General features: G+C 47.1%; 1 protein-coding gene across 1 annotated transcript in view; it reads left to right on the top strand.

Annotated features, from left to right (window-relative positions):
* The window catches only part of LOC139641292 (coronin-7), a 41,707-nt gene extending 30,958 nt beyond the window's left edge, over nt 1-10,749 (top strand). Inside the window, exons 8-10 of the mRNA XM_071515597.1 lie at nt 22-105; nt 389-471; nt 10,506-10,749. Of these exons, the coding sequence (XP_071371698.1) occupies nt 22-105; nt 389-471; nt 10,506-10,749 (411 nt within the window). The remainder of the gene's footprint in view (nt 1-21; nt 106-388; nt 472-10,505) is intronic.
* Nucleotides 10,750-20,786: the final 10,037 nt, after the last annotated feature.

A 20,786-nucleotide genomic window follows, 5' to 3' on the forward strand; every position in this document is an offset into this window, starting at 1 on the left:
TTTGTGTTCTTTGTCCCACAGAGTGCCAAGAGTCTTCTGAACAACAAGGACTCACGCATCCTCTGGGCCAAAGACGACCACTTACTGACCACTGGCTTTGATATGGTGAGGAAATCCACATGCCCATGTAGTTGTTGAAATAATAATAACAATAATAATAAACTTTATTTATATAGCACAGCTTTTCTAAAACACAGTTTACAAAATGCTTCACAGTATATGAAAAGATGTGTGTGTACAGTGTGTGTGTATGTTCAAATGCATGTGCATATGTTCACGTGTGTGTGTGTGTGTGTGTGTGTGTACCTCAACCATGTACCACTGTGTTTGTTTCTACTCATCCGTGTTAACAGTACTCACACCATGTCATGTGTTATTGTGTGTGTAGATGCGCAGTCGGGAGGTGAGGCTGTGGGACAGCAGGAAGCTGAGCTCCTCTGTAGCCTCTGTGTCACTTGGCTCTTCCAGCGGGTGAGTACTGCGTTAGCCTGCAACCACTGCCCCCCATAACTGACATTATTGCACTTGTGTGTCTGCCAGTGAGAGAGAGAGAGAGAGAAAGAGAGAGAGTGTCATGTGTTACAGTACAGTGTGTGTGTGTGTTCTTTGGCATGTTCAGCGTACAATATATATGTGTGTGGCGTTTGCGTGTGCTGAATGATATATGAAGGGCCTCCGCACACTGTGAGGCTTCCCCTCCGCTGTGGCGCTGGCCGGACCTCCCAGAGCTCTGACACTGTCCCTCCACATTCCTGCCGTTTCCTGGGTCAGAGCCACACAGAGAGAGTCCTATCCACTGTCCTGTCCAAGCAGGGGAAAGAGTGTGTATCTGTGTGTGTGTGTGTGCTCTGCATCCCTCTGTCCATAACCAGGGTGAAGGGTCAGGCAACAGCAGCAGACACACTCACACTTTCCCCCTCGCTCAGTCAGCGCCTGTCGTTTCTACTCCTGACCTCCTCCTCCTCCAGTCCCTCTCTCCCTCCGTTTATTTTTCCAAACGCGGCTGCCGAGGACCGGAGGAGAGCGGGAGCGTGGCCGGGCTCCAGAGAGGACGGGGATGGAAGGATGGAGGGAGGAAGGGAGGGGGAGGGGGGCGGGGGTGAGGGTTTTCTTTGTCAGATCCAGCCCATGCATTTCAGCGCTATTATAAACAGGCTGGCGGGCCAAGTCATTCCAGACTAGAGCAGGCCAAACTGCGCCGGGCCAGGCAGCATGCTGTGGTGGATTACTGTAAAAAGGCAGAGAGGTAGCAGCACAGAGAGAGAGAGGGAGAGAGAGAGAGAGATTTGTGTGTTTATGTTACTGCTCTGTGGTGCTGCTATGGCAGCATAGACATCACCTCTGTTCTTTGGCACAAACGATTGGGACTGCCTTGTGCCCAAATTAAGTATACACATATCTGTAAATGAGTGTGTGTATGTGTGTGTGGTTGCGGTGTTGCGTTAAGAAAGCTGTGAAGATGTACTCATTTACAGTGAATGCTGTAAATTCATGTAAGTAGCGAGACCGGATTTTACTAGCCCAAGACTACCACCGAGAAGCACTCTCCGAGGAATGCCATTGTGTGTCCCTTCTCTCTTGAATCTGTGTGTGTGTGTGTGTGTGTGTGTGTGTGTGTGTGTGTGTGTGTGAGAGAGAGAGACGTTTAGGAGTTGACACAGCGGGGTCCTAAATAACAACCTCCACTCGCCCTCGCCCTCCCCCTCTTCCTTCTGCCCTCGTGCTCGCCACTCATCTCCATTTCCTCCGCTTCCTCTTTCATTTGAGTGAGACAGATAGTTGCCTGTCTGAGTGCCTCTTTGGAATCCATCGCCTTGTTTGGTGCCAGCATACTTTTCATGGAAATGAATGATATCTGATGCCGCAGAAGAATTTGTTTCTTACAAAAACATATAGTGTATTTTCAACAATCCCCACAACCATCTCATACATCTCACGAACACATCAGGAATTTGGTGTCTGCTAAAAACCACCGAAGACAGTGTTAATTAGTTAATTTATTGCAAAGTGTGTCTCCCTGGTGTCTCTGCTTGTAGACGGAGGAATGTTGAAGTTTACTCTGTAGAGTCTGTAGCTGCTGTGTTGCGGGTGTGATGATGGCGCAACTAGAAGAGAATGTACCAGCAGTGTGAGGATCTCTACCGAACTGTCCTGCTCATCTGGTGACAAGCTGTTATACATTCCTGTTAGTCAGCCACCGTCTGGTTCTCTACGCGTCTCTGTCCGCGCGTTCTCACATCGGCAGAAGAGATGACATATTCTTTGGATTTAGTAAACCAGTTTCATTAAAAAATAATACTGAAGGACTAGCTTTCCATTCTAGCCCAGCCCTTCAATCTCCTGTATTTTGATACGCGTTGATTTTAAAGACTGCGATTTTCCAATGGGCATAATTGCAGGGGCGTGTGCTGAACCGTGGGTCAGCTGTAATAAGTCCTGTATTAAATCACTTCAATCGCCCTGAACAATCAGCGTGTCCCCATTTGTAGACTGTTGTGCTGAATGGGAGTGATGTGAGTGATTGTCCTAGATGACTATCATATGCTGGGATGGTGTGTCAGAGTGCTATCACTCCCAAGGCCACCTCCCCTCCAGACGCCTGCAGACCAGCACTGATATAAAACAGATAGGCAATCAAATGACAAATGCCCCAATATTGGCTTCCTTTTTCTTTCTACCCACTCATTTCTCTTCTGTTTTTCCTAATGTTTGCTCTTGGGCACGAAAAATATCTTGGTTCAAGAATATAATAGACTGATGTTAAAATTTCACTAATATATTGTTTTGTTTCTATATTTTGCTGATAGTGCACTAATAAAATCAAAGCAAAAACAATGAGATTTTGGTATAGTCACTGTTTTTGTTTTTTTTAATAATATTGACATGTATACTAGACCTTGGGGCGGGGGAGGGGGGGTGCACCTCTGTAAAGTCACAGATTGGGTTCAAAAGCGCTATGATAAGGCTTTATGTTAGCTAACAATAAATCAAAGTAGGGTTCCTTCCAAAGAGCACTTCTCACTTTGTCACTAAAGAAAATCTTCATAAGCATGTATATCAGATACAAATACATCCTTACCATCGCCCCATTCCTCTCCCCCCACACTTCATCTTTTGTCCTTATCCCCCATCCACCCCCTCCTCCATCCTTGTTCCTTCTATCCTTCGCCCCATACCCAAGGCCCTGTCTGTGCTCTGGGCCCAAGCTGCTGCTACAGGCCCAGGCTCCATTCCTCTCTGTTTATCTCCACACTGGGACACATCCAGAACACTGTCCAGAACTAACCAGGCTTCAGGAGTTAAATTGGGGGGAAAATGTAATCGCTACTTCCCAATCATATCCATCCATGGGCTGGCCAAACGCTTTATTAAGCTAAATAGCTTCTAGACGTACTCTGCAATCAGCAAACGCAGATAACAGAAATGGCAATCTGAGGCTAGGTTTGTTTTTGTTCAAAGTGCATGGCATGGGCAAGGTCAAAAATGCTCATTGCTGCCGGTTGTTTAGTCATTCTTATCTTTTTTTTTTTTTTAGCAATATCCTATAATAGAGCTGGGGGATGGAGGCTTGTGTCTGTAGACTTGGGCCTCCATCCACTAAAACAAGTCACTCTTCATTCAATATTTCACTCTGTGTGTAGTTTGTTAGACAGTAGCACTATATTATCATTCAGCTTGTTCCCTTAGGCAGCAGCATGTCCTCATGTTCCCTTTGGCCTTCAGGGCTCTTGCTCTTTGTCTCTGGTTTGTTATCATGGTGGGTTTTCTGTGGAGAATTTCCTATTAAAGCAGCATTGCCTCTTGCCTCGCGCATATCTCTTGTTTATGACAAAGTGGCTCTCTGAAAGATAGACACATGCATTCAGAAATAATCATAGGGGAATTTGTCTTCCCTATTCTCTGTACTTGATAGATTGAACGGTACTATTGAACGAGAGCGACTGAGGAAACTCAAAGTCAAACATCCGTAGTGGGGCATTCACTCCCTGTCATTTGAGGCCTGAGGTGCATATAAAGATGGATTTGTTCTTTTTTTCTGGTCTGCTTTTAATTAAAAGGGCTGTGGTAAACATGGTGTGTAATTGGAGCAGCGAGCTGGCTTGTATCAGGTTAGCTGTGCTACGTCAACAGCATTCAGTAGGACTGTTTTCTTTGGAGTGTCACAACGAAAGGAGGCCCGGAGCATGCGCCAGTAAAATGGGGTTGTGGGTGGAATATAATTTGGACGGAGAATAATAGAGGGGAAATGTTTATTTTTCGTTTGGGGTTGAAATGGAGACTGCAGAATCATGGCATGGAGGGGGATGAGTCTGAGAGGAGTGTTTTAACTGTGTGCAGGTAGCTATTACTGCAAGCCCGTTTTCCATACAGGCTGCAGATCTGGACACCGGAGAACAACATGGATCTCTCCGTGTTGCTCTCTCCCTCATACTCTTCCCTCTATAAACCTAAATTATAATAATGAGTTTAATAGGGCCTCTAAGCCAGCTGCAATCAGTGAACTTTACAACTGGGCCCGATTGCAACCAGCTTGCCGTGTAAATGCAGGAGACGTCATGATGATTATCCAGACTCCCCCACTTTACCGGTTACACACACACACACACGCACACACACGCACACACACACACACACACACACACACACACACACACACACACACACACACACACACATAACCTATAGGGTCATCCTGTTGATGCATGCTTGCATAGTAGCTTGTAAACTGGGCATAGAGCTGACAGGGAATTCTCAGAGGGTCATTTGGTTGGGATTCAGCGTGACGAAACTATAAAGTCGGGGAGAGTTTAGGGTTTTACCCCTTTAATTTCCCCCAGTCACTACCAGTGTTCTTCTCCTCAAATACATGAACCCATTCAAGTACTCACACACATTCACATGAACACACACACACACACCGCATCTTCCATTACATCTCATCATGGCAAACCGCGGGGCTGCTCTGTCTTTTTTCGGAGGTGAGGCTGATGAAAACGGATCACTGTGACCCAGTTGCCCGCCAGCATCCAGCCTGCCGACTGGAGTGGACAGAGACCCGTCCCCGGAGAGCCGACCCCACTGTTTTCCCAACCTTGTCACGGGTTATACAAAGAACGCGCCCTCTGAGGGAAGCACTGCTGACAGACTGTGTTGTTAGCTGTGGGGAGGGGAGTGAGGGGAAGGGTGTTATTGTGGTGGATGGATGAGGGTGACGTTGGCGTGGGTGGGAGTGCCCCAGGTGTGGTACTCAGAGGCACAACCCCTATTGACTCTCCCCAATCTCTCTCCGTGTGTTTGTGTACCGGGGTCGTGCCTGAGAGCACGGCCCAGTCATCCGGTGTAATGGATCCAAACTCCCTTTAATCAGCTGGATTGGGGAGGAGAGGCCTGTGCCCCAGAAAGGATCCAGCCTTCACAGAACAGTCCCCCCTTTCTCCCATCCCGGCCCAGGCGCTCAAAATCAATCCCAGATGAAGGCTTTCCTGTGGGGATTAGGTGCAGCTGCAGCACCGCTAACCAAACCAGGCCAGAAAACACCACAGAAAGAAGTTCTGTGTGTGTTGGTTTGAACGCTAATTTGACCTACTACTCCTTTCTTTCGGAGAGTTTCGGAGAGTAAGTGGACTTTTGTTGTTCGGCTCAGAAAATGTTTAATGGATGGAGACTCTCCATTGGAAAGCCAAGGCCATGGTCAGGTGATCGTCGGGGTCAAGTTGACCCCCCCCCCCCCCCCCCCCCCCCCCCCCCCCCATGTACGGGGTTGGGTGGGGGAGGGTCGGGGGTGAAGGGGGAGATGTGACCGCACGCGCTCTGTCAGAGAACCTGAACTCTGCGTTTTGACAGTTGAAACGCCGTGTCTGGAATCTGTTAGTCATTTGGGGTTTCAGCTTGCGATTCAGTGGAGGGGGAGTTAGGCCAGGAGCGGAGGATGAAGAGGGAGGAGGGAGGTCTGAAATCCCCTCATTTTTTAAAGACATCGTCTCACTGTGGGCTTTTGTGGGCTTTTGGTGGAAACTCGTGTGCTGACCCCAACCTCCTTTTCACTCCCCAACACCCCCTTGCAGTGGTCCTCCGTTCCCCTTTCACCCCATGTGATCAACTCAAAGAGCAAAAGCCTTATTATTCCTGGCTCAACTAAGCTGTTCAAATATCCTTCAATGAACCCTCTCTTTATCCTTACCTGGCCACCTATTTCTCTCTCTCTCTGTAACGTTCTGTCGTCTGATTCTCACTCCTCCTCTCCTGCTCTCTCCTTCCTACACAGCAGAAATGGAGAGAAAGAGCAGAGCGTTTGAAGGTGCTGGCGTCTGGGATTCCAATTAAATGGCTTTTTTAGAGCAAAGCCTAATGGAGCCTTCCAGCACTGGTAAAAACACGTGGAAGTATGCGGAGCGGCTGGCAGGGAATATTTAATATAATTCACAGAGGGTTTTGATTTCATCCCACAGGTATTTGCACAGCACTCTGGGGATCAGAAGGACCCTTTTGTGTGAACTCGCCACAGAAGGAAAAATATAAAAACGTTGCTCCCTTCCTCCTCCAGCTACCTCTCCTTTCCCCTCCTCCTCTTCTTCAATTTACCTTTACTATATTTTCTTTTATGGTTTGGATTATGATTTCATGCAGACTGCACTGGAGCCGATTTGTCAAGGTTCTGCTACTCTGCCTTACGTGGCAGTTTAAAACGTCTTAATGCTGTTAAGGTAATTGCTCAAATGACTCAAAACTGGAAGGCTTTTTCTGGAACCTCTCTCCAGTCTGTCTCAGTTTTGAGACGGTGTCAGACTTCACTTTCCATTCTTTAGAAAGAGAGCAGCGGGAACCGGTTGCACTTGCAGCTGCAGATATTGCTTTTCTCTAACATCTGGAAGAATGTCCTTTTTCCCCCTTTTTTTAAAATGCACTGGCAATAACATTCAGGATCTTTGCCCTACCAAAAACCTTCACACTACTTTGCACCATCCCAAGTCCGTTTCAGCACTCTTCTCCCTGCTCTGCGGGGTAGATATCCAGTAGCTGAGCCTCAGATGGAGATGTGAGGAAGGCTGGGTTGGCAGAGGACGCAGGGCTAAAGTGGAAACAGCACTGGCCATTATTCACAACACATGGATGCAATGCTAGGAGATGAATAAACACACTGCTATTAAGTATCAGTGCAAGGGGATACTATGTGTGGAGGAGCCCCAATGGCAGGTTCAAGGAGACTTTCCAAACGAGCAGCAGCTTGTGTGAAAATTGGCGCAAGGTTGCCTCACTGTCACATTTTTTTCTTGATTGCCCCTATTTTCTCATACACCTCTTTCCTAGTTTTCCTTTCTCTGCATTTCATCTTTTTGCTTGAAATCTCCTTCACTGTATACCTTTTTATTCATTTTGTCTACCATTCTTTCCCTCTCACTTTCTATTTTATGTCTTTGTACCTACCCTCTTTTTCCCCTGTCTCCTTCCCCAACCCTCTTTCAAAGTATCTGTGTATTTTTAAGAGTCATGATTGTCCCTTTTGCAAGAGCCAGGAACCGTGGCACGGCAAGAGCTCCTGTTTTTAAATCATGCCTCTCTTTTGGACGCCAGTCACCTCTTGGATGGCTGCCACTTTTCTCTGCAGTGGTAGAAAGAAAGACTGAGTGATGGAGGGACGTGTGTTTCCCATTAGTAGATGGTTTCCTCTGCCCTGCACCCCCACCCACCCCAACCCTGCAGCCTGGCCCCCACTGCCGCCTCTCTGCCTGCTGCAGGTTGGCAGCCTGTCACTGTGCACCTCATAGGCTTACAAACAGTAATGGAGGTGCAGAGGGAGAGTGAGAGAGACACGGATATCGATGCACACAGACAAGCCGGACTTGCACATGCCCACATAATTCATATGCACAGACACACGGGAGAGACAGAGATGGATGGAGCCTCTTAAATTACACAGCCCAAGATAAAACCTAGATAAAATTTGTGGTAGTTCCTAACCTCCGCTGATTCGTCAACTTGAAGGGCCATTTGATCTAAAGCAGTTGAAGCTCAAACCCTGGATCGCAGATTGCCAATAGTGATGCCATAGCTAAGCTCACAATGTCTGGGCCAGTGGCTTTTCTCCTGTGTAAATGGTCTGTGTAATATCAGCGCAGCACTCATCCACATCTGGCACAATAGCAAATCCAGCCCAACTTTCCTCCTTTTTTTAAGTGGGTTTGACTGAGCAGACTTTTCCTATCGTTTAATAGAGAGAGCAGGCAAGGTGGATTGTCTGGTCATTGTTTTCTCTTTTATGATCATGTTTCCATGATAGAAACCAGTGATCCTGGGCCCATCATTGGCAGGCTCACTGCTTCGCAAGGAAACTCTAGGAAATTGAAGGAAATTCTCTATTAACGACGCACCGTGATTGGCCGGTGGCAGGTGGGCCACATGTGCTCTTGGCTGATGTCACTTCTCATGTGGGCCCTATTTGTCTGCCCACACTGTGGAAACATGTCAGCGTCAGTGAGGCAGGAGTAATATGCCACGCTTAGTTTAATGGGAAAAGTGCTGAGGCATGCCGCTGCTCACCGTCTGTGTGTGTGGGTGTGTGTTTTTACTACATAACTGGTCATTTGACTGGATGCTCTAATGCCTCACTGTGTTGTCATTGTGTTGATGCACCAGAGGTTGAGACACACAGGTGGGCCAGACGTGTGTGTGTGTGTGTGTGTGTGTGTTTGTGCGCATGTGGTAGGAGAATTGAGAGGCAGAGAGGGGGGAAAGGACTGAACAATATCACTGCCTGTTGGGCTGAGCTCGTCTCCATGGAAATGTTATGACAACAAAAGCTGTTCTGCACCTGCATGGCCTCCCTGTTGTTCTGCACAGGGTTGTGTGAGTGTGTGTGTGTGTGTGTGTGTGTGTGTGTGTATCCACGCATGTGCACTTGGCTTTAACCAGATTAAAAACTTCATTAAAATGCAATTGGCGGGAGCGTTGGGGAGGTGGTGGTGGGCAGGAAATAATTTCTCCATTGTGTGAAGAGAAAAAAAGTTAGAGGGGGAGAAGAGAAGAAAAGGTGGAGGACCCTCAGGGGGAACACCAGTCGGTCTTTAGTCTGCGTGCTCTTCAAGGAGCTCCTTTTGGGCTTTCCTGGTCTTACATGGACTGAAGGTCCTCTGTATGAAGCCAGCTAACATTATTTCAGCAAGGTCAATTAGTCAGCCGGCTATTGTATAGGCGCTTTGTGCTAGGCTGGGGGGCAAGGGACTGAAGAGTGGGGGGACAAGTGGGAGGTGAAGTCTTGTAAAAGAGTTGTGAGTGTAAGACCTCCATGGTGCCTTGGCCATCTTTTGTCAAATGTTTTTTTCCTTTGGGCACAGAAGATGACGAGGAAAGCAGACATAATGATGTATGTACTGATAATGATTGTTGGTTCAGAGCAGGAAAATGTTTCAAATGTAGCATTTAGTCATTTAGCATGTTAATCTGCCATTTTGAATTAGCAGCCGTTTATAGCGCAAATAAACGCTGGTGCTTTCCCTCTTTGTTGTGTTACAGGGTAAAAATAGACCCACCAGTGTGGCTGCAAGCATGGGTGCAGGCAAACAGACCTACATGGATGATTGTGAAGGGGGTAGGGTGGGGTGAGGTGGTCTCCCATAAAGCCTATAGAGTTTCTCACCCATACCTCCCATCACTAATGTCTCCTAACTGTGGTTGCTCTTCCAGTGCATCACCCATTAAAGTGTGTGTGGGGACACAGGGCATGAGAGATTTCAGTCCAAACTTACAATGCCATTAACCGCAATGTAGGGGCAGTGTGATTTTGTGTGTGTGTGTATGTGTGTGTGTGTGTGTGTGTAGAGGGCACATGGGGCACAGGTGTCTCTAACACAGTAGGCCAACCATGAGCTGGAGAGGCCACATTCCTAATGGCAAGCTGGGTAGGACACACACACACACGCACACATACATACACACACACACGCATACACACACATACATACATACACACTCATACATACCATACCGTCATACACACATACATGTCTGGACCAGTCTGCCATTTCTGTGACTTTTTCAGCACACACAGACCATCGCCAAACAGCATTCATCATCACTCAACAGGATTTGATAGGTGGAGTGACATAGACTTAACCATCCATGGAAACTGTGTCTTTCTTTACCCATGCATCCAGTAGGTGCCCATAGACAAGATATTTTAACAAGATAGCACCCCTCCAACCAAAAAATATGAACTCCACTCTCCCTCCTCGTTTCTCTCTCTCTCTCTCTCTCTCTCTCTCTATATATATATATATATATATATCTCATCTCTCAGTGAAAATGTGCCTCTCTTGGGTCGTTTCTGGTTTCTTGATTTTCTTCCCCTTTTTGTGTGGCCACTTGCCACTTCTAGCAGCGATCTTTTTGTCATAGGTATTTTGTCCCTGAAAAATACAGACACTGCCAGGCTGCTGTCGTACCCAGTTCTGTACCTACACTGTACTGTAGTCTTTTTTTCTGTGCCAATGGTTTTCTTTATATCCCAGCTGTGTGGATTGGAGCACGGAGGGTCTTGGAGTGAGGTTGAAAGCCCAACTCCTTCACAAAGCACCTTTGACAAACATATTTGACCAAAAGACCAGCTTGGAGAAAGAGAAGAGGCCCTGCTGCAGGAAAATATTTGAGGGGCCAGTTGTTCTTCAGAGGCCAAAGGGACAAAGCTGGGGTGCTGCTGGGCCTTTCACGCTGACCCACCTGGGTGGTGTTCTGGGGGAGCAGGCCTTTCACTAGCACTGGGCTGAATAAAAACACAGACTTGATGGACGGATGACGATAAGGATGTATACGCACACATTTAAGCATGCACGCGCACATACACTGCTGAGGTCGGCTGTGTTTTTATAACTTTAAAAAAAGAGAAAAACTTTGTGTCCTGCTCATCTGCCATGACTCCTTTCTTCCTGACTGGCCAGGCCGAGCCCTCTCTCCACAGTCCTCTGTACAAACTCTCTCCACTCCGTAAACACACGACTCATTCTGGTCTTAGAAATGTTTCTGCTTGAGCCCACACTCCGCGCTGGTCTTCTGTCCACAGACGTCTTTACACTTTGAACACGGTGGTGTATGTCTGACCTGGCTTAGGTCACTGGCCACTGCGGCGCTTTCAGAAATGACACTCTGCTGCTCTGTTCAGTGTTCAGTCTTCAAAGACCCAGTACAGTACAGTCACAGTCATCTTTGTTTATTCTGAGGTAGTGTGCGTCTGCAGGTCGGTAGGTTAACACTGGCGCTATTGCTCAGCCAAGGCCATTTAATGAACCAGCATGGACACACATACACACACACACACACACACACACACACACACACACACACACACACACACACACACACACACACACAATTCTGTCCTCTCTTCAGCACAGGGACTTTTCTCTCTAAATTTATCCCTCTTTCTTTGCCCTGCCTTGCATACAATGCCATGCCCATTCCACCTTTGCTATTTTACTCTTTTTTTGTTTTCTCTCTCTCTCTCTCCCTCGTCTCCTCTTCCCCCCCTAGTTTGGCCCTGATGAAGGAGGGGAAGAAAGATGTTGGAAGTGGAGTGGAACCCCACTGCCTGCCAACCACACGTGGCAAAAACAGAGGCTGTTAAAAGACATGGGGCCTTCGAATAACACACGCGAACGCACACGAGCATCTCCCAACCTAAAAACCACGACTGTTGGAATAAGTCCCATATAAATAGATAGCTACCCTATGGAAGGGAGGAGAGGCTTGAGAGAGGAGAAACAGACAGAGAGAGAGAAAGACAGAGAGAGAGAGAGAGTGAGAGACACTGACAAACAAAGAGAGGGACAGAAAGAAGGAGAGAGGCAGACAGAAAGAGAGAAAAAGAAAAGAATGTGTTGGCTGCTGAGATGGAGTTGGCACTGGGTGTTCTGCTCCTGACCTTTCGTGGGTTTGTGTAAATTATATCCCTCACGAGGGAAAATATGTGGTGGTTGAGATGGAGAGACCCCCCCCCCTCTCTCTCCTCTCTCCATCTCTGTCTGCTGTGTCTCTGTCTGTTGTTCAGGAGCGCTTCATCCATCTCTATTTTAGACCCCCCTCCTCTCGCTTCTCCTCTCTTCCTCTCTTTCTATTTTACTGTCTTCTTCTTTTTCTCGCTCTCTTTCTTCACTCTTTTGCTTTATTCCCCCCTTGTCATACCGTAACAACTCCATTCCCATTTTCTCCATCCATCATTTCTCTTTCCTCTATCTCAACCCTCGCTTTATATCGCCCCCCCCCCTCCCTCCTCTCCCTCTTTTCTCTCCTTCCCCACAGTTATGCTATTTTGTGCTGTGCATGGAGGATACATTTAGCTTGTGGTCGTTGTGGAAGTGATGGCTAGATTAGTGGGGGGGGGGGGGGGGACCTGGTGGATCGCTACCTTCCCCCAGCCGCAGTGGGCTCTGTGCAGGCTGATGCAGACTTTCCACTGGGATGAACCCAGCAACTTGGGGTGCCGGCCCTGGCGCTCGGCCGGCCTGCCCACACCCCCAGGCCACAGCCCGGGCTGGCAGGCACCCACGCAGGCACGCGGCGTCAGCCTGCCCAGCGGGTGTCCCTGTTGATGTTTGTCTTGTGCGGTGATACTAAGACTAGTTTCTGGCTGTGCGATGGTGACCGTAGCACCACCCAGCCCGGGCGCCCGTGGGACACCACCCTCTCACACCAGGCAATGCCCTCTCCGACCCTGGCCAAGCCCTGGACAGTCGTGGGGTGGATGTGGCCTTTGGCATCTGTCATCACCACTGGACCGGACAGAGGGAGGCTGTGGCTGCGGCTCTGCATAGAGCTTAGGCCGTACTTAACAATGTGTTGCTTTATGTTCTACTTAGAACAACTTCAGTACCCAGATGTTAAGTACTGCTCATTTGAAACACAGCGGAGAGTCAGCGGAGAGTTACTAGAGGCTTACACAAGCTTACTACATCTTGTCAAAATATACCACCAAGACAAATATACAGGCCTGTAACTCCATTTCCTTGCCCTTCAGATCTATAAAAGGACGTCTGTGTGCCCGTCTCTCTGTTCGGCCCTGATTGGTCAGGACGTGTAAACTGGCCCCTAATTAACCAGACGACAGCCTGTAAAAATCTGCCTTTTCCTGCTCTGCCACTCATTCACCAGCTCACTGCTAATCAGCACCCAGACACTTGTGACTGTCCAGACCCTCCCTATGGCCAGGATTAGAGGATCAACACTGTGTGTGTGTGTGTGTGTGTGTGTGTGTGTGTGTGTGTGTGTGTGTGTGTGTGTGTGTGTGTGTGTGTGTCTGTGTGTGTGTAATGGCTAGTTCTGAAACACCCCTCCCTCTGAGTGTAATGAGCAGTGAGGAATAAACAGGTGTTTGTTGGCCGGGGGTTGACGGCCCATTCCTGCAGGGTCAGAGTCCATAGCCTGGGGTCAAAGGTCAGGTGGAATCAGCCCTGCGGCGGCAGGATGTTTCAGACAGCCATTATGTTTCTGCCTGGTGTGCGCGTGTGTGTTTGGGTGGGATGTGGATGTCTGTTTGGGGGAAATGGAATTAGTCTGACTGATGTGGATTACTGAAGTCAATCCTTGTGCCGGAACACTGCGGGACGGCACACTCCAAGTGTTGTCTGGAAGTACAGACACACACACACACACACACACACACACACACACACACACACACACACACACACACACACACACACACACACACACACACACACACACACACACACACACACACACACACACACACAGGTTAACTAACTTAACTAACAGATCAGCCCCTTAAATAGTTCTTGCCAATATCATGAAAGGAACAATTAAGTGTGACATTACAGTTGTTATTTCTATCTATGAAAACAATATGTCTGATAGCTTACAATTAATACATAGCATCTAATCCATTTTAAACATGTGTGGATGGGTCTCCATCCTGTAAGAGATGTAGGTAAATTAAGCCGTCTAACACACAGACACCATGAGCTGCTATTGTGATGAAAAGGATTACAAGCTCATAATCCGTGCCTGTCGCCACCCTCCACTCAGTACACACACACACACACACACACACACACACACACACCAATCTTCCAGAACCACTTTAAAGCACGACATGAATGAATGATGTATTCCACACTACAGCGCCAACCTGTACATTGCTTCACGTCTGAATATCTGATGTTATTTTATTTCCACAATGTCAGACATTCCTATTCGCGCTGCCGTTGCTAGACCGGAGCCAACAATTCAAGCGGAATTTTTCTTTCACTTTACTTGGCCATACCCGTAATATGCCCACCCACATTAAAGCTTAGCTCGGCTCAGTTTGAGATTGCACAGGAGTTCCAAGCAAAGACAGATGCAGCCGCCGACACTGTCCCAGGCTGTGGAATCTGCAGATGTGTATACACAGCGCTGGCATGATGCAAGGAGAGTTTGAAAGTCCGCGCAGGATGTGTACACAGCAGTGTGTGATGAATGTCTGCTGGTGTCTTAAGGGGGGATGTATCAGAGGCCGGAATGCTTGACCCCGCGACCTTAGCTGGCTCGCTCCCAGTCGGTGCGATGCTCTGTAAGTTATGGAAGTCGTGCTTCTGCTGTTGTGTTTGTGGTGCGGGGTGCGACTTAAACGCGTTGCCGTTCCTCTGTGAAGATGAGAAATGGGGGAAAGAAAAGGGAAATGTAGAGAGAGAGAGAGAGGAAAGAGAGGAAGATAGTTTCCATGACATCGCAGCCAGCCCCCATGTTCACCGGCTGGTTTGCCTCCTGTTGAAAGGGGTAACGCATGAGCACATGAGAGATTGTTTTCTTGTCTTAATCAGTATTTCCTGTAGATTTTGTTGTAGATGTAGGGGATTTGGGGTAGTAATTTTGGTTCTGAAACCCAAATTCACACCCAGCCCCATTCCAGGATCAGTTCCAGTAGGGGTTACAGATTACGAATGGCTCTTATTTGGATATTTATATCATGATGTAAATGCTGTAATTGCAGTTGTAATTGTTATGTTTTTTTGGGGCAGGCAAAGCAGTGAGGCCAGACGATGAATTTACACTGTATTTCCATTTTTTTTTAGCTGTGGGGGCAATTATGCAGCTGGTGGAGCCACCGCAGCTAAATTAATGTCCAGGAAATACTGTCTTAATAGAATGCTGGGTCTCTCCAACTGAGCAGCTGCCTGCTTGGCCTGAACTTAATACTACATTACCTTTTACAACATAGAACAACCATAGACCCCTCCTTTTACCCTTATTGCAAGGGCAAGGGTGTGTGTGTGTGTGTGTGTGTGTGTGTGTATGTTCCCTCCACTGATCCAGCTCTGAGATGAGATAATAGGCTGTGTATTATTGTTTCATCAGTGAGGGTGACTCTGCAGAGCAGGCTGTGTTTTGGGTCGGGATCATCCACTCCTGCTGTAACCCCCTAGAGTCACATTCATCAACACGCTTTATTGCCTCAGTCGTGGAGCTGGAAGCTCACATGCACGTGCGTATGCGTGCATGCGCAAGTGTGTGTGTGTGGGGTGTGGGGTGCATGGGCGGATGTGCATGTGTGTGTGGCCCCTTGCGGTGACAAGTTAGACATAATTGACATAATTAGATTATACATCCCATGGTTGTTTTTAATGCGTCAGTGTGTGTTGTCATGGGAGCGTGATGACTGGTCTTCATTTCATTCTATTCTTGTTCTTCCAAACACAGCAGTACATGGCAGATGAACAGACAGCAAAGACAGTGATACTGTGATTACTGACAGTAATCCAGTGATTATGGATTTCACTCAAAACTTTTTTTTTTTCATGCAACACTCTTATACCATATTCAAAGGTCTTGGGCAGCAGGCTGATAATTACTTAATAATTACTTACTGATAATTTGTACTCCCCTAGATGAGAATTTGATCTAAATTCATTGCATTTGTGTTGTGTTTGTGTTTGCCTGCAGTATGTATGTCTGTAAATACTACAATGTGTATTTGAGAGACAGAGGTTCTTTTGGTGGTCTCTTAGCATGACCTCAGGCTAGGAGTTAAGTATAATCACAGTGAAATAAACATGGCTGGTAATTTCTCTCCCCTTTCTTTTCTATTTTCTCTCTCACTCTGTCTTCGCTGTGCCGTCTTCTGCTCTTCTCATCTACTCCTCCTCTACTCCTCCTCCATGCCATCGTTTGCCCCTCTAGGATAAATCTCAGTGTGCATTCTGTGGTAGAGGCTATGTGTGTTTGTCCCTTACACACATACGGATGCCAATAGTTGGGCTCTTATTTCTAAGGTCACTGAGGTTTGATTTTGAGCAAAATCAGTTTTTTTGTGCGTCCACACCTGTCACTTAACGCGTCTTGGCTTTATTGGACGACAGTCACATTGAGACGTCAACTGTAACTGTAGCCTCAGTTCTGTTGCACTGAGGGTTGATTTTGAAAGACACCAGAAAATATGACAGCTCCCGGTTATTGTCACTTGTCTTGTTTTCCTATTTCTGTTGTCTGGGGATGGTTTGGGTTGGAAGTGTTGAGGTTTGGGATCCTGACAAAGAAGAAAGGACTGTATCAAAGCCTGTGGCCAGCCAGACACTAGTGCGACAATTGAGCCCCTAGCTAACCCCTGGTGTTTCTAACCGCTAGCCCCAAGAACAGCTGCTCCGAACCGGCCTGGGCCTTCTTCTCTTCTCATCACAGCTGTTTTCTTGCAAGGGGCATGTGAGGTGAGGAGCCTTGCTCAAGGCTAGCTGTAAAGCCTCACACATCCAGACCTCTCCACACTCATCCCAGTGAGACCTTTTTAAAAGTAGGTTATTTTGGCACCCCGTCTCTCTATTTGGCATTGAAATCACGACCTCATTTGATCACTCAAGTGAATTTTACATAGGAATTTAATTATTCTCATTGCTGAATTAGAGATCTGCATCAAAATGGTTCTGCAAGGTTTTCTTGAGGACAGTTGGGTGAAGTGGTAAATTCCTAAATGGGACCACACCTCTTAATGCTGGAAGCAAGGGTGCTCCTGTAAGGTATCAACCAGTGTGATGATTTTTGTCCCCTTGTACTGATTTTAATGATTTTAGCGACAGGCTGGCCAAGAAATTGTGTCTTGCCAGCCAGTTACACCAGGGAGAACATATGCTTACTATAGAATAAATGGTTCAAATTAGTTTCAGTGATAGCCATAAGCTTGAGTCATGAGTCTCATCTGCCAGTAGAATTTAATGGAGCTCATCTGGATTCTACAGTCTCTATTGGCACGCCTGATTATGGAAACAGTTTTTATGAATTTGCCTTATTATTTTACCCCCTCCCTAACCCCTCTCACCCCCAGCGAACCCCCTCTCTCTCTTCTCCTCCTGCCTTCTCCCCTCTTCATTAATACCACATTTCTCCCTTTGCTTCGTTTTTTTTTTTTCTGAATAAATAAAATTCCCCCGCCCACTGTCCCTCCATTCCTTTGAAATGAGTAGCACATTTGGGTTTCGTTCCAGGGGTGACAGGCGGTTCTGTTTAGGTACTCTCTTTAATTCCAGGGCTGACTCTTGGAAGCACACATGCGCGCGCAAACACACACACACACACACACACGCAACACCTCCACTACCGCCCCCTCTCAGTACCTCTCAGCAGCGTATTTCCAAAGAGGGAAAGCTTTTCAGCGCATGTGGCCCTCCTCAGCCGATTGCACCACCCCTCCACCCCTCCACCCCTCCACCCCTCCACCCCCACATTTCATCATCTTGCCGTCCCTCCCTCTTTCTCTTTAATTTCATCTGATTCTTTCCATCCATTCCCTCTGATCTCCTTCTTGATAGATTTGATGATCTCGCTCCGTTTCTGGTTTCCTCATTTCTGTTAATTTAGCTTTGACTCTCTCAATACCTTGTGGTTGTAAAGTGCTCGACTTCTTTCTTTCCTAATCATAGACCCATATTTTCCAGAGTTTATACCCTTCATATATCCCATGTATACCTGCCGAGCCAGCCCATGTCAGCCCACTCCAGTCAGCAAAGTTATGGAGGGACAGTGTGTATTCTGCTGAGAGGAGAGAAAAAGAAAAAGACGAGGAAGAGCGAGGACAAGGATGAGATACAATGTGTGCACTGGAGAAATCACACCGCCATTTGTTTTTATATCTCATAATCTACCAAACAGCACGTGAAATGGATTGCATGTGTGCACGCTCAAGTATACTGCCAGAAAAGCATATAAAACTAACCAAAGTCAAATTCCTCCTCTTGCTTTCTTTTCTTGTTTTCCTTTCTCTCCTCTCATCTTTCCACTCATCGCTCATCCACTGCCCTCTCGCGCCCCCTTGGCCATCTGCTGGCACAGGCTGGCAGCCGTACGGTACGAATGGAGCCGGTGGCACACCACCCTTCGTCTCTCATAACACTAGTGTTATTACTGCTTAAGACAGGGATAGAGGGAGGGGAGGTGGAGGGAGAAAGGGGGGAGAGAGGAGGGCAGGAGGGTTGGAGTGAGTAAGGAAGCAAGCATAGGGCCAATAACCGGAGCCAGAGAAGCAGGCTCCAAAAACAAAGTGGCGGTGTGTTTTCTCTACTTTGCCCTTTCTTTTTTTTCACCGCTCTTTTACTCTCTATTGCTACAAATCTCTCCTTCAACTTCCAGGCGCTGGTTAATTAGCACTTAGCCACATCAGAGAAACCGAACACGGCTCAGGAATAATGAAGATCACGCATCTCAGACAGAAAAGTGTGTGTCAGCAGCACGCACTATGAAAAAGCACTGTTAAACAAAGCTGTCAGCTTTCCCCCTGCTTGCTGAATCACCAAATTTTATATGTATCATGGGGAATGTCGTCCACTTATTTTGATACCACCTTTTTGTATTAATAAGACTTTGTAGTTTATGATAGGTTGAATAATTTTAATGATTTTTCATGGCCCCTACTGATGAATGGACGCCTGGCTGAGGCTGGAGAGATAGTTTGGGGTTACTGGGAGGTCAGCTGGACTGTGTGGGCAGTGAGGCCGTTTGGAAGATGGAAAACAGAGAAACAGGGAGAGAGAAAGAGACAGAAGGACAGTCATTCAAATGAAAGAGTGAGAAGTGCAGAGGAAATACCTATTCGCAGCCACACGACCCTGGGCTTTAACACATTGTCCTTGGCTGCCTCCCCTCAGCCCCGGGTTTGGAAACAAAAAAACGAAAGAGAGAGTAAGAGAGTAACAGAGAGGAGGGGAGGAGGGAGTGAAAAAAGTGAAAAAATATTTACTCAGAAATAATTTTGTGTGGAATTTTTTTTTGTTGATAATTGTAAAAAGGTCCCTTGGAGCTACAATGGGGGCCATTGAGCAGTGCGGGCTGAGTGTGAGCGTCAAGCTTGGCTCCCAGCCAGGGGCCAGGTCTCTCTTAAAGCCAGGGGAAGAAAAGAAGGACTGTTTTATGGAAGGAAAGGAGAGAAACAGACACACACACACACACACACACACACACACACACTCTGTTCTCCCTCTCACATACTCTCTCTGTTCAACCTCTCTCTCCTTCCCTCTCATTCACACACATGAACATTTGCAGACGCCTGGCCAGAAAGAAAGACAGAAACGCACATGCATTCTTTCAGTTTCAGGCAATATTCTTACCTGACATCATCTATTTATCCTATCCTATCTGTCTTCTTACTTGGAGCAACTCCAACAGTTGGACATATGCTAGCAATTTAGCCCATCCATTGTCCTCTCCAACTTGTGTTTTTTTATTTAGCAAATGAGAGGGAGGTCAATAGAGGCTAAAAAGAGGCTGAACCACTGAGAAGAAAAAAAGATGTGTAGTAGGTTCATGAACAATGCAAAAACGTGGAGGGATAAAACAGAGGGGGAAGGAAGAAAAACAAAGTAGTGCAAGTCTGTTGACCTCCAGGGGGTGCATTGTTTCTCCTGTTGGTTGACTAGGAAGTTTCCTCTCTCTGTATAAATTGATATAATAGGGTCTGCATGACAGCAGTGGTGCTGTTTTATGTGTTTGTGTTTGTGTGGGACCTTGCACAACAGCTCCCAGCTGTACTTGGGCCAATATATGTGTGTGAGTGAGTGTGTGGGTGTGTGTGCGTGCATGCTGTATCAATCCCCCGCCAGCATCCTACCTATAAAACACATGGGTGGTCAGCTCGTTTATCGCATGGATTTGCAACAATGCTCACCCATTAGGCTTAGACCTCATCCACTACGGTAAAATCCACTTAATACCTTAACCCGAGTGTGTTTTCAATCATAACCTTTATTTCCATTTTGCCTCCAGCTCTTGCTATTAAGGAAGAATTCCAAGACCCCTCTCCCACTGAATCTACACACTAAACAGTCTTGTAAAAGTTTGTTTTGGTAGTGGTGCGCTGCTGGATGCAGAGTGGCGAATCAAATACTTTTGTAGAACACACACATTATTTATCGTGCCACCTTGGAAATTGTTGAAGTGGCCTGACTACGGTGAACGGATGTAACACCTTTTGGGAGTGGGAGTCAGACATACACTCTCATGCATGCTCACGGACACACACACACACACACACACACACACACACACAAATTCTAGGAAGCTTAGCAATACTACTGTAGCACTTGCACCAACCCTTGCCAAGGATCCTTTAGCTCACCATGACAAGGATAATATACTAAGAACACTTTGGATCTGAATTCGTCACACACACACACACACACACACACATACACTAGTGTGTGGATAATTGTACTATCCAACTTAATCATACCTGGACCACTTCCTTTCTTCCCCTCTCTTTCTCTCTCTTGGCCAGTTCCCTGTTCTTCTTTCTCTCTCTTTGGGCTCTTCTCTCGCCC

Source organism: Centroberyx affinis, unplaced genomic scaffold (assembly GCF_046629955.1).
Source record: "Centroberyx affinis isolate AG114_WGS23_722 - 3 ecotype Tasmania unplaced genomic scaffold, CSIRO-AGI_Caff_v1 ptg000360l_1, whole genome shotgun sequence".
Taxonomy (NCBI): Eukaryota; Metazoa; Chordata; class Actinopteri; order Beryciformes; family Berycidae; genus Centroberyx; species Centroberyx affinis.